The sequence below is a fragment of the Hippichthys cyanospilos genome, chromosome 2 (genome assembly GCF_059441005.1).
Source record: "Hippichthys cyanospilos isolate Australia breed blue-spotted pipefish chromosome 2, RoL_Hcya_1.0, whole genome shotgun sequence".
Classification (NCBI taxonomy): domain Eukaryota; kingdom Metazoa; phylum Chordata; class Actinopteri; order Syngnathiformes; family Syngnathidae; genus Hippichthys; species Hippichthys cyanospilos.
Window position 1 is genome coordinate 14,009,830 of NC_142370.1, and position 13,699 is coordinate 14,023,528.

The 13,699-nt window shown below is 39.7% G+C and overlaps 1 protein-coding gene across 1 annotated transcript in view; it reads right to left on the reverse strand.

The window, feature by feature from the left end:
* The window catches only part of dmd (dystrophin), a 151,115-nt gene that overhangs the window by 92,907 nt on the left and 44,509 nt on the right, over positions 1-13,699 (reverse strand). The window contains exons 9-12 of the mRNA XM_088408917.1: positions 12,371-12,570; positions 3,559-3,687; positions 1,579-1,674; positions 1,404-1,502 (exon numbers count right to left, since the gene is read on the reverse strand). Coding sequence (XP_088265043.1) covers positions 1,404-1,502; positions 1,579-1,674; positions 3,559-3,687; positions 12,371-12,570 — 524 coding nt within the window. The remainder of the gene's footprint in view (positions 1-1,403; positions 1,503-1,578; positions 1,675-3,558; positions 3,688-12,370; positions 12,571-13,699) is intronic.

Here is a 13,699-nt window from a genome sequence, read left to right on the forward strand (position 1 = left end):
AGAAGGTGGGGTGTTCTGTGGGGGCTGCTTTGGGAGTACAGAGAATCAAATCACTGATACGGGCTGTACCACCGATGTCAGAGTTTGGTCCAGATTGCCAGAAGTGAATCAGATTCATTTCCAATGAAGGTTGGACTCAAACACGGCTGCTCTTTATCGCCGATTCTGTTTATTGGCTTTATGGACAGAAGTTCTCTGCAGGTATGGTGGCCTCAACATTACATCTCTGTTTTGGCAGATGATGTGGTGCTTATGTGATCTCCAACTGTCACTGGAGTGGGTCGCAGTCAAGCGTGAAACAGTTGGGATGATGATCAGCACTTCCAAATTTGAAACCGTGGTCCTTAGTTGGAAAACGGTAGCTTGCCCTCCCTGGGTCAGGGATGAGATCCTGCTACAACTGGAGGAGTTTAAGTATCTTGGGGTCTTGTTCACAAGCGAGGGAAGGATGGAATAAGAGATGGCTGTGATGTGGACAAATAGGGTGAGAAACTCGGTCATCCAGGAGAGCCTCAAAAGTCGAGCCGCTTTTCTCTGGAGTCAGATGAATCAGTTGAGGTGGGTCAGCAGTCTGGCCAGGAAGCCTCTTGGACACCTCCTTGGTGAGGTGTTCCGGGCTTGGACCGCCGGGTGGAGGACCCGTAGAGGAAACGCTGGAGAGACTATGTCTCCCAGCTGGCCAGCTGGCCTGACAACACCGAAGGGGCAGGACAATGTGGCAGAAGTGGCATTTCACTCAGAAACTCCATATGGGCCCCTGTGACACTATCATGGTAGAGCAGTAGATGGATGGATGGATGTATAGATGTATGGATAAATGAATGGAGTTCATTGTGCTTAAAACTGCAAGTTTTGTTAGACTTAATTGTTGAGAGCTCATCAGGCTTTTATTTTGAAGGTATTCCTCGAAGCGATGGTTGCATTCTGATTAGCTTATTTCACTGCACTGCACTTTGGTCGATCGAGGGCTTTTTAAATGTGTTTGACTTGACTTGCCCTTCAACACTGTAGTGCTGACGTGAGGACCAGAATTTTGGCTCAATCAAATGCATTCAGATATTTCAAACTCATACAGAATAAAACACCGCCAATGCAATAAACATTAATAGCTCTATTAATTACAGCAATAATAATAATAATGATAATAATAATAATGTAATATTATTGTTTAATAAGAACCATTGCTTCAGGTCTCTGGTATAAACTTGTAAAAAAAAAAAGCTACAAAAAATTTTAAAATACTGATTCAAATTAAGTAAATGATTCACATAACTGCAAGAGAAAAAAAAAAGAGCTTTGTGAACCACAATTGCTAACTAAAACCATTCATGTTATGCTGCTATATACAGTGGGCACCTTTTTTTTTCTTTTCCCTTTTCAGGTACATATTTCAAGATCCTCACCTCATGTGTGTGGAACTGCTCCTTAACCTCCTCCACATTGTTTGAGATTGGGGGCTGGGACTGGAGTCCATCTTCAGCTGACAGCAGCCACGTCAGAACCTTAATATTCACATTTGAAAATGAAAGGCAACAACTACAAACAACAAAAGCAGGCGGTCGTCTTCATTTAGCGTACCTCCTCCAGAGCCGCTTGGTAAGACTCAAGACTGGTAGAGCCTGGAGGCAAAGGACTGAGGCCACGTTGCAGCTCTTCTTGGCTGGGACTCAGAAACTGCAGCGCAAAGGAGGCAGGTGGCAGAATATGGCGAGGATGATGCGGATATAATCAGATGAAGATAAAAAAGAGACAAACAGAGCAACAGACAACAGGAAAGAAAAAAGAGACACATGGAATCACAAATGACATTTCGTTCAGAAACTGCATATGGATGCAAATAGATGCAGGGGCTGAGCTGAAATTACTAAAAGCCATGTGTAAAGTAGGACCTACAACAGTAATGGCTCACCCATAATGCATGAGTCTCACTTTGTTCCTTGAGTTACAATTTGTTAGGTAATGCTTTCTATACTGCATTCAAGATGCCATAATGTGGGTAAATCACAGCTTTTGCAACATAGAAATGGGCCGCGGGTTACAAAAAAAAAAAAAAAATCAGCTTAATGTTGTTTCTTTCCATGCATGCATTAAACTCGATGGCTTGAGAAATAGACACTGAGTCAGAATATATTTATTTTTGCATTGTTGACTTCTGTGTATAACCATAATCGACAAGCAAAACTTAATGCGTACGTTTTTATAGTGAGCAAATCCAACAGCTCAAATAACTACTGTAATTATCCCACTAAGTCAAGCATTCCCAAGAATATTATTCCGCAAAAATGCTTAATACATTAGCCGTGCGCAGAAAAGACATCAACATGTGACGTAAAACATAATTTTTGCAAAGGCTGAACCTGTGTTACAAGCATTACAAGGCACTTTGTAGCAGATGGAATCACAAATTCTTTTCTGTTACTAGTAGCAGTTGGATAACATTAATAGGGCATAAAAGCCCTCAGCTAAGAATTCTAGCTTGCTGTGTGAGTGAATAGGTAGTCCCTTCACTAAAACACGACTAAAAGTAATTGTTACAATTGTTCTGCCAGCCCCATAAAGATCTCATTGTTTAAATGACTCAAATGACTCAGATTCCAATACAGTATTTAAATTTTGTTTGACAACTTTAAAGAATGCTGAAATTTGTTTTTTATATAATTAATTCGATCATTACGGTATATACTGTATCATCTTCATCAAATTATATATAGGTGTTGAACTCCCATCCTTGAGGGCCAGTATCCTGCATGTTTTCTGTAATAACTGTGCACAATGCTTCTTCTTCTCTCTTTGTTTACGTATGTCAGGGACAGTACAAATAATGAGCATTCCGGAAAATATGCCAGAACTAGCTAAAAGGCTACTTTTTCTCTGCAGTACCTAGATAGATAGTAAATAAGAAAATCTGAATACATCGAAAAGAAAATGTGTTTACTAAAATTACTTTTGAGCTAACATTGCAATTGCAAGAACAATGCATTACTAAAAAAACCCTATAAAAAATAAAAAAGTCAATGTTGACAAAATTGACTTTTTATGGCTGAAAATGGATAAAGAACGTTGGTATCCCTTCCTTGCTGAACTGGTTAACTCAAAAACATATATTGCACTTTTTTTTCCCTATCTGTTTTGGTATGAGGGTCACACAACATTAGAATCCCAAGTATTTACAGGTACCAAACATGTGCTTATAATCGTACCGAAACAAAAATGTATTGAAATTGAATCTTAAGTGCTCTTTTGGCATTGCGGTATAATCGTCACGGCATGATGTTCCCTTGGAGCTTTGACTTTAGACAAAAAAAAAATGGCCAAAGAAAAAACAGAGACCTATTGGCTTTATAGACATGAAATTAAGAGAGACTGTAAAAACACACACACACATTAAAAGTACAAATACATACAAAGTTGCTTATTAGTGTACGTGCATACGTATGTCCATCTCCCAGCAAACATTTACAAGATAACTGCTTTGGTGATGAACATTTATACACAGCAAAATAAAAACACAGACAGATGGACATTCAGTATGAGGTGTTAGCGTGGTGAGACACAGACCTGATCAGTAAAGCGCCTCCTCTTTTGCTCAGGAGACTCGACATAGGCCGCCTGGGTGTAGGCACAGCTTTTATAGCGAGGCTGAGGGGAGGGACTCTGCACTCGGCCCTGAGCCACGCTCACTGTGATCTGAGAGCCAGACAGAGGACAGGCACGGTTGGACCAATACAGGACGGTGGAAAAGCACAAAGGCACAATCGGGGGACGAGGGAATACAAGAAAGCAGACCAAAGACAGAAGGGAAAAAAAAAAGGAAATATGAAAATCAGGACATCAGAGCTGTTTCCATCTGAATGTCAAGCTATGAGTGAAAATGCAGACAAAGTTAAACATCAGGGAAGAGGTCTCTATAATTGGCATACAACTTGGTCATGGCCTTTGCCTTCAACTTTCCTTATAAGAGTAATAGGCCAATGCAAACAACAAAATAAGTTTCACCATCAGGGAACATTTGAAAGATAAGGAACTTCCAAATATTCAGCAATAAAAAGTTGACATTTGTCTGCACAGTACTTCTTTTGATCAAATATTTCTCACGTACAGTTAATATCGTTTAAAATATATTTAGTCACTTGCCACTCACATGTCGATCACACGTACCCAACCAATCGACTTGCAAACATCTCATGACCGAACCCCGAAAGCACGAGTTGTGTTTCGTTCAACCTTGACCACATGATGTCATTTTCAGTCGACAGCAAATGGCAACATGTGTAGTGATTGGCCAAAATGAAGCCCCCTGAATCAGTGGGCTAAGGCTTCAGTTAAAGCTAATTAACACTCTACCGACACCTGCTTGGAAGTGACAGCAGTCGTTGGGCAGAAACTCCTCCATTAACATTCCATTCAGTAGTAACAGTGGTGGTAGAGGCACCTAAAAGTCAAGAGTGGTCGCGTTGTTTGTTTGGTATTCATTAGATGCTGAATTACCGAGTCTCTTTGGAAGAGATGAAAGGAAAGTATTGCAAGTGGAAGACTTCTTTTGTTTTGAAATGATCTTTCAACCATGACATAGACGGCCTCCCTCACTCTTCTTCTCTATCCCGAATTTGCACATTTTTGTCCTGCTCAGTGGTTGCTCTGTTTCCTCAAAAAACACATCTGTGGATTCCTCAATGCACTTGACTGCATATACCCAATTCCTTTTTTTTTTTTTTTTTTTTTTTTTTACTATGGGCTGTCCAGTCTCAGTGTGTGACCAGGTTTGAATATCGTGTTTGTTGAACAGTCTTCTCAGTTCTCAGTCGGTCATCTACGTAGACCTGATACATAGGGAATGACAATATTCCTGCATCTGTCTCTCTTTCCTTTGTCATCCACTTTGTTCCTGTCAACTCCGGGAGAGGGTGGACTTAATAGAAATGACTAGCTGGGGTAAAACACATTTGGAGGGATTTTATCAGGTCTCTTAGTTCTTCCTCATTGGCCTGAAAGCTGGTTGGAACATTATCTGTGTTATAGGGTTCTGCTCACATCCAGTTTGGGTTCTCAAATAGAATTCACCACATATCAGAATGCAGCTGTACCATTTAAGATATGGAAACTTAGATTATGCTCCTATTCTTATTGTATGCTGCCAAGCTCTCAAACACATACCACCTCTTCTGGCATAATTATTCCTTGCAATAGCGCTGCGATATCACTTGCTATGCAGTCGCTATGGTAAAGTATTTGCCACCGTTGACGTGATTTGGGCCTGACCGATTCATCTGCTGGCCCGTTGAATTGGCCGGTTAAGATTCTTCAAACATAGGCCCAAAATAGTGAGCCGAATGTTCGATAACGGCCAATTACAGAGTATATTAACTTTATGTAATCAAACCATTTACAGTAGTTGTAGACAAGTAATACTAAATTACAATATAAAAAAAAATCTAATGACTGCTTAAATATGGACATGGAATTATTAACAAGTAATACAAACTACATGGTGCAACTGTTCAGATATGGGTTCAACTTGTCTTTAAAAACTGATATGGTTCCAAATCGTTTGAATAAAATCGGACAAGAACATAAAGCAAATTTGCATTTCACTAAAGTGTTCATTTATGGGATAATTATGAAACGAAATTTGTGAATCCCTTGCTATGTTTGAAAAGAGGTTAAACAATCTATGACAAGAAAACATATGACAAGGATTATTGCCCTTATAATCTTCTTAAATGTGCCACACAATTAATTCTGTGAACTAAAAAGTATGATTTTTCTTGATATATATTTACATGAATAACCCATTTCACAAATAGTGAAAATCTGCATAAAACTCATGTGTATTAAAATGCACTGAGTGGAAAGAAATGTGAATTTATCCATTGTAATTTGTATTTGGTCACTAATGTTTCAGTGGCTATGCAATTGCAAGGGTCTTTTAAATGGCTTTATTTTGTCATAATTGTTTGATGTACTTAAATCCTAGCTTCTGAGTGACACTTAGTTCAGACCGTCAAACTCTCAAGTCATTTAAACTATTTTCCTCGTTTCCTTCCAGGTCTAGTTTTCAAGGTCTGCTTCAAGTCTGGTTTTCCAGTTTTACAGGTCTATTTGTTTTTCAATTTTGAATAGAAATACTATAAAGACTCCTCCGCCGCTAAAGTATCCCTCACATTACTTTTTTTTGTTGTTGTTACGGCAGTTTAAGTGCTCAAGCTTTTCTGTCTATTTTCAATGTAGCGGGAGGCTAACGGAGAACTCATTTAATCATTGGGATCACTGACCAGATCGTACCAGGCCATAGCAGAGAACTGCAGCACATGATGATCACCATCAAATCTATCATCAGACATGTTTTGTCAACTTGCATGGGGCTGTTATTTGGACATTTAGAGGCAAAACCACCACCAAGTTCTATTTCAACACGGATTAGAGATACTGAAAAAAAATATCTACATCTACCCGATGTCTTGCCAAGAGATTGCTGAGATAATGATACACTGCTGGTTAATGACCAGGCTGAGGCGAGGAGGCAATTTGCTATGCTTAATTGAACTTATTTCAGCCAACACTCACCAATTTATTCCTTTGGCTTTTTGAGATCACTGGAAGAAAAACCAGAGAGGAAGAATATGCATTGGAAGTTACTGTAAAGTAAGTTGACATACAATCTTGACAGAAAAGACGGGCTGTGTCCAAGTACAGAGTGTTTTATAAGCCTATGTCACTTTACAAAAGCGTATATTTTAGGAGCTGGCAAAGGGTAGCAAGATAAAAGCAGTTACATTTTAAAGTTGAAATATTCACGTTTTGTGATCTGGCCTTTATGTCACATTTGATTTGCATTGATTTCATTGCTATTCGCTGATATTCGGTGACGTGTTCAACGCAGATTTTCAGATGGAATTTTTCAGATAGAACCACTGTTTGTTTTTTAAATACATATTGAAGGTTTTCAATGATTTTATTTTGCAGTCGGTGTCAATTATATGCCGATTGTCCCTATCTACCAATCTGCCACAATTAGCAAGACTCCACTGTATCATAAAAATCCATAAATTAAGAGGATTTAAAAAAAGAAAAACAAAAAAGAAAAAAAATGATACACGCCATACAGCAGTGAAACTGCAACACAGTTCAAAAATGAGGATTTTTCCTTCTTCCGTGTTGCAAAGAGCAAAATTGTCAGATGACCCATGAGAGTATTTAATGTCTCGCCATCTCTGTTTGCACCTCTGGAGTTATGACTCACCTCCCTAATCTTGTCCACACTGTCGTCTGCACGCTGTCTTTCCTTTTCACTTGCCATACTTTGTCTGTCTCTTGTCCCGCTGGTTATTTCGAAGTGGACCAGGTAAGTTACACACACGAAAACATCCAAGAGCAAAACCTATCAATTGACCCTTGCCTAACTGACAAAGAACTCCTTATTCCTGTAATCTGCAGGAGTTAAAACGATGCCCTTGGATACGAGTTTAATAATCTGTTCCGTGACAGTGCTCACAACTCAAAACATTTGCATCGAAAATCCCTTCCCCATTGAGAATTCCATGAATCCATACCTGAATGCTGGAAAAAAAAAATGTATGTTTTAATGGCAAAAACAGGCTGTTAAAATGTTGTACTTTATGAAAACATTCAGAATTGACGTAATAAAACGGTATCAAAATAAACATTCTTTGTCCCCACAGTTTATCTTCAATTCAGTGTACAATTTATTGCTCCAATTGTGAGCATCCTAACAACCTTGAGGCAGTATAATACGTAAAAAGACGCAGAAAAAAGCTCCTAGCTCTTCTGTAAACCTTTATTTTTTTTTTTTTTCAGAGTATAAGAACATATCCATGTGAGCAATGTTATACAATGCCAAGTCCTGAAGTAATTTGAGTATCCTGGTTTAAAAAAAAAAAAAAATGGTCTAAGCAATATCTCCTTGACCAGATGCCCGCTTATTTAATTTACACATCAGGAAAAAATAAGTAAAGCCAATCGCAGCAACAACTGTTAACACTCTGCAGGACAGTATGGGGAGGGACTCAAGCATTTTTGTAAGCAGTCGTTATTGATATCCCAATAACCAGTGGTGGAGGCAAATACAACTCAGCACCAATATAATAAATCAATATCTCCTCTTTTGCAATGATAGCGCCAAACACTCAGCATCCTAATGTTTGCTGTACTCATTGCTTCTCCTTTCAGAGAAGAGTAAAATGACCCAGGCAGGATAGACACATTTACCAGCAGTAACTATGTGACGAGACCTGTTTTTTTTTTTTTAGCCCGTTGACTCAGAAGTGCAATGAGACACACGAAGGAGTTCACTGCCTGTCAAGCAACTGCACTACAGTAAAACAGCCAAATGCTGTGTGAAAGCCAGTCAATAATTTAAAATAAATGATAGGATATCAAGTAATGTATGCTGTGACGTGGGTCTACTACTTGATAATAACAGCTGTTGCCCTAACAGATTAAAGTTACAGTATAACACTGCTAAAGTTAGTGCATTTATGAGCCAGTCTTTGGCATTTGTCATTATGTGATGGCATTAAGCTAGCGGAGTGTATGGCAGAGTTTTGTGATTGTTTTGAACACAAAATAAATATGTCTATTTTTTGATGAATTGAGTACAAGTCACATGTATCTTAAAGTGCAAGTTCGCTGCAAAAATGAAAATCTGACTAAACAGTTTCCATAAACCTTATTATCTGAAGTCTGGGTCCTGTTCACATCTTAGGTGATGATACAAGGAGGTGACGACAGCTTCGCTCTGATGATGAAATGGGGGGGGGCAGATATAATATGTTTTTTTTTTTTCTGTTCCTCCACCCTCGTCAACTGTTTTGAGTTATAATCTGTGCCAACTTCATGTCGGCAGTCAACCTCTTAATTAACCATACAGGCTCTTGAAGTTGACACCTTTTTTCCTCTGCAAGAGCTCGGGCGAAAGGCTGATGCAGCCATTAAAAACTAAGCGGTAATAATATTACCAGCCATAACTTCCAGGAAGCGCTCTCAATCCTGCCGTGATTCAGTTTGATAACGGGACACTGACCTGAGCATTGCTGAGCAGTAAAGGTCACAGGCGGTGAATCCAATTTGCCGGTAGAAATCTGATCTCGGCCGCATCTCAGGGCACGATTTCCATTCTGACATTCTGTCTCAATTTGCAGTTAATTTTCAGAGCCGATGGGACACCTGATCATTCCATGTACAAATTGTGTGATTGTGTGATAACACAATATGGCATTTTTCCTTGCTTTGCATCATAACTTCTGGGAAAGATCTTCTCCAAGATTCACAAGTTTGCATTTGGTCTCAGGTAACAGATTTTGGACAGAGAAAAGGCCTGGCTTGCCATGAAATTTGATTGGATTCGGCAGGTATATCAAACCCTTCCACACAAGTCATACAAGAATGCCTTTCATGACTATTGCTTAGTTTATGGCTGCAGAAAATGATCTTAAAAAAAAAAAAAAAAACTACAATAGAGTTGTAGGAATGTCCAAATCTTATAGTAAACAAGATCTTTTCTCACTGATAGATTGAGATAAATGCAGCTGCTACCATTTATGTTACATTATAATGTTAATGAAATTATTGGCTGCATTCCATCAAACATTTGTGAATGAAACACACTGCTCGGCCGTTCCATTCGGAACTGCACTCCAACATGCATGAGAACAACAGCAGCGGAAAATGAAATCCGAATTAGGATCGAAATGAAGGCAAAAATGCTGGGGCGAAATCTCCTGGTTGTATGAGCCAACCCTGGGATTCCCAAACAAATGACCAGAAAACAGACGGCATCAGGGACTCGTGGACTGTGACAGCTTATGTTTTCAGTTTTCAAGTCGGCATAACTGCAGCAAGGAAAACACGATGGGCAGGAAAAATGCTGCAGTGATAGATTTTTCTTTTAAGTTGAGGTATAATTAAAGTGCAACAAGAGGGTTCCCCTCACTCCTTTAATCCTCCAATCAATTTTCTCATCAGCTTCATGGCTAAATCGGGCTCGATGCCTTTGACGAGCTGCACACTCGTCACTATGCTGACAGTTGGATTTCTATCTGGGATGAAGGAGACTATCTGCATTAAGGGTGCGTCTCAGGCTCGTCTGGAAATTTCAGGCCAAATTTCAGGGCCCTGATGAGCTCTCAATGAATAAGCCCCTTGCAAATGTAATTCCTCTTGGCCCAAATGAGTTTGTCTAATCCCGCTAACAGACAGACAAACTATCGCATAATCTATTTGGCAGAACATAGCAGAGCCAACACAATGATGGGATGTACTGCAAAGTAATAGCTGACAAAAGAACTGTCCCGAAACATTGAAATTGTGATTGAAAGGCTTTCATTTCAATAAACAGTTAGCTGGAAGCGCAAAGCCCGTTTGGAACTTTGAAAATGAAGAGCCTACATTTAAGTTGGCTTGGCGCTGTTTCCATAGCAGTCCAGTTTGCTTCTAATTGGGGAGGATTTCATTCAGTGAATTCGTCAAGGGGCTTATAATGGCTCTTGCATACCATATCGCTTATTATGACATGTTTGCATAATACAGATTTAGTACCACGGTACCCGAAGGTCAAACCAAGACACAGACTGTTGATTGTAATTGAAAAAAAAAGCAACAATAGAATTGTAATAGGAAGAATACCAATTGATTTTTCTGTGACTGAGTAGAAAAAAATCAATCTTCTTTCATTCTGAAATTGATTAGCCGCATGCCACGAGGAGCACATAATGCTGGCATTGTTATCCATTGTTTACGGAGGACAGTCAATGTCTCTGTTTGACTTTGCCACGGACGTAACTACAGTATAATGTGGTACATACCTCACATTTTTGTAAATAGCTTGTTGTAGCTTTTCAAGGGACAGCTGAAGAAATTACAGTACGAATTGCCCAAATGTCGAGTAGGCTTGTTATTGCTGCAGTGAACTTCAGAGCAAGGCGAATGCAGAGAAAAACATTTTGTATTATGCATCAAGGGGATTTGTCATTGTATGGGGATGTAATACAGAGGGAAAAGCTGCAATGCATAGAGATTTTTTTCACACTGGGGGGGGGGGACTTTTGCACATGCAGGTTTCGTAGTCGAGGAGTTTTACTGTACACCTTTAAGTGATAATGTCAAAATTGGACAGAGTTAGTTACTTATCTGAATCGTATGTGTTTCTGCATCTCCGGTCTGAATGAGAAGCAAGTGTGTTAAATTTGTCACTCTCACACTCTTGTCCCCTTGGAGTTGTCCCAGGTGCCTTATCTAAAGATGATGCTCAATTACGATTATCGGACTCATGTTTTGTGATCTGATTAGACCAAGATAAATATATTTGGTTCAAACAGTGTCAGGTTCAATGGTGCAGATTCAAGTTTTGTTTTGACTAGAGCCAAGCCTAATGGTAGGAGTTACATCATCTGGGGCTGCATGAGTGCTGCTGTCAAATTTGTTTTCAATTCTCTTCTTTACTGTTTCAGTGCTTGTTGAGCGGTACCTTCACAGCACGCCTGTTGCTCATCTCAGTCAGTGTTTTATTAAGATACATTATTGATACACCAATCTGTCGTTGACCATGTGTGACTGACGCCTACCTCCAGTGATGTTGTGTTGGAAACATGACGAGAACACATTGCATTGACAATGACTAATTAGGTACCTCTGCGCATGCATGCGGAGTAGCAAGGCTTTCCCTCGCTTACTGTTTATAGAAGTTGGTCAATTTCTGCTTTTGCCCCATGTGCTGACTAACAGCAAACCAGAGTGATCAAATCTCACGATGGTGCCACGCCAATTCAAAACGTTCACACCCCCCCCCCCCCCCCACACACACACACACACACATACAACAAACCAGAAGGAAGACAAGTAGCTTTTACTCACAGAGAGAGCGGACAGAGACCCGCAACTTCTTAACTGGCAACACCGCCCCCCACCCCACCACCACACACACAGACACACACAAGATCATCAACAGCTCTGATTTGTGTATCTAGCTCTTTAGAGACAGCTGTGGCGGTGTGCATAATATCAGACTAGTGCATTGATTACCTCTATGTGCTCACTATTACGACTCATCTCCGTTTCCTCTGTTTTTGTCTGATTTGATTCATCATGCTTACTTTTGCTGGTTTCCTGTATTACGTTCTGACAGTAGCACATTTAGTTTGAATTTTTTCTGCTCAGATTTTTGTATTTTTCTTAACTACAGGTGTTTCACTATGGAACTTTCCATTTCTCCAAGGCGAACAATAACTCTTTAAAGAAGAGGAGGGTAAAGGTAATGAACAGGCAACACATGACTTGAATCCATTTAGGATGTCCCACAGACACTCAAAACGCACAAAGAGGAACCGTATGTGTGCACATGTGTGGGTGCGCATGCCTGTTGAGAGAAGCGCTGCTGGGTCTGGATCTGGTAATGATCCCCAGTGACGACGTGGGATGAGCTGGCGGCACTGGCGGGCCGCGGCAGCGTCTCCACTTCCTGGATGGCTTCCATGGTAACGCTCTGCGGAAGCACCTGGAAGAGCGACGTCACGTACATGATGACGCTCTTCTTGTCGGGATGAGGCACTGCCACATCTAAACAATCAAGAAGTGAGAGGACTACTTTAATATGTGCAGCTTGTTTACACAGTCAAGTGTTTGTATTGATATTAGTTTGGCACAACAACTAATTTTACAATTCACAGTCTATGTCATCAGTAATTATGCATTCACACGATGTAAAACAAATGCTGATATTTTGTTATGTCAACATTTGTCATATATTTTATAATTGCTCATTCTGAACTGACTTGCCGCTTTAATTTTCACCAAACTATAAATATTTTTATATATATTTCATCAGATTAAATGAAGCGACCATGAGTAAGTAGGTGGGCTGAAGAATTGTATACTGCGGTTAAGTAAATATAACACTCAATGTTGGCTGTGATGGACAGGGGAATTGGGGTTTAAATCGCTGTCAGGGCAAGTGGTCATCCAGCTGGATTCCTAGGTAAGAAGCTTTACACCTTAAACCAATTTGCAGCCATTGCCACTTCTGAGCTTGTATTGACAAAAAAAAAAAAGAAAGGCAAATTTTTCGCTTGTGTCAGGAATTCATCCAGTATAAGAATTGCTTCAAAGATGCTTGTAAATTGGTGTGGCTACTGACCAGGGTAAGATGCATCTTCTCTGAAACCTTTGGCAATAACATGAGAATTATTAACTACTAGTACACTGATTTATTGGGATCTTGAACACCATCAGTATGGATTATTTTTACCCCTTGTTGGACCATAATTTTGACCCAAAATGCTAGGTCAAATCAAATCATCAATCCAAAGCAATGGGTACACAATAAAAGCAGAAATTGGGTCAAATGAAGATCAACTCAAATTTTGGGGTTATGGCTTCCACCAAAAAGGTTGGGTCATATGAATAAAGCAAAAACAATTTTTGGTCTGTTTTGTATAAAAAAAAAAAAAAAGGGGGGGGGGGGGGGTCAAATCCCTGATTTCGGCCAAGATGTTGGGTCAAAATGTATCACAAATAAAGCAAGTAAAAATGGGTTGTTTTGTGGGATATTCATTTCAACCCAACTTATTGGGATACACGGCTAACCCAACAAGATGTCTCAGTCTCTTTTTGATACAATTATTTTAACAACATTTTTAAATTGTGAATAGTCCTTGCAAGCCTCTAGTTTGAGTTACTTCTACCTAAC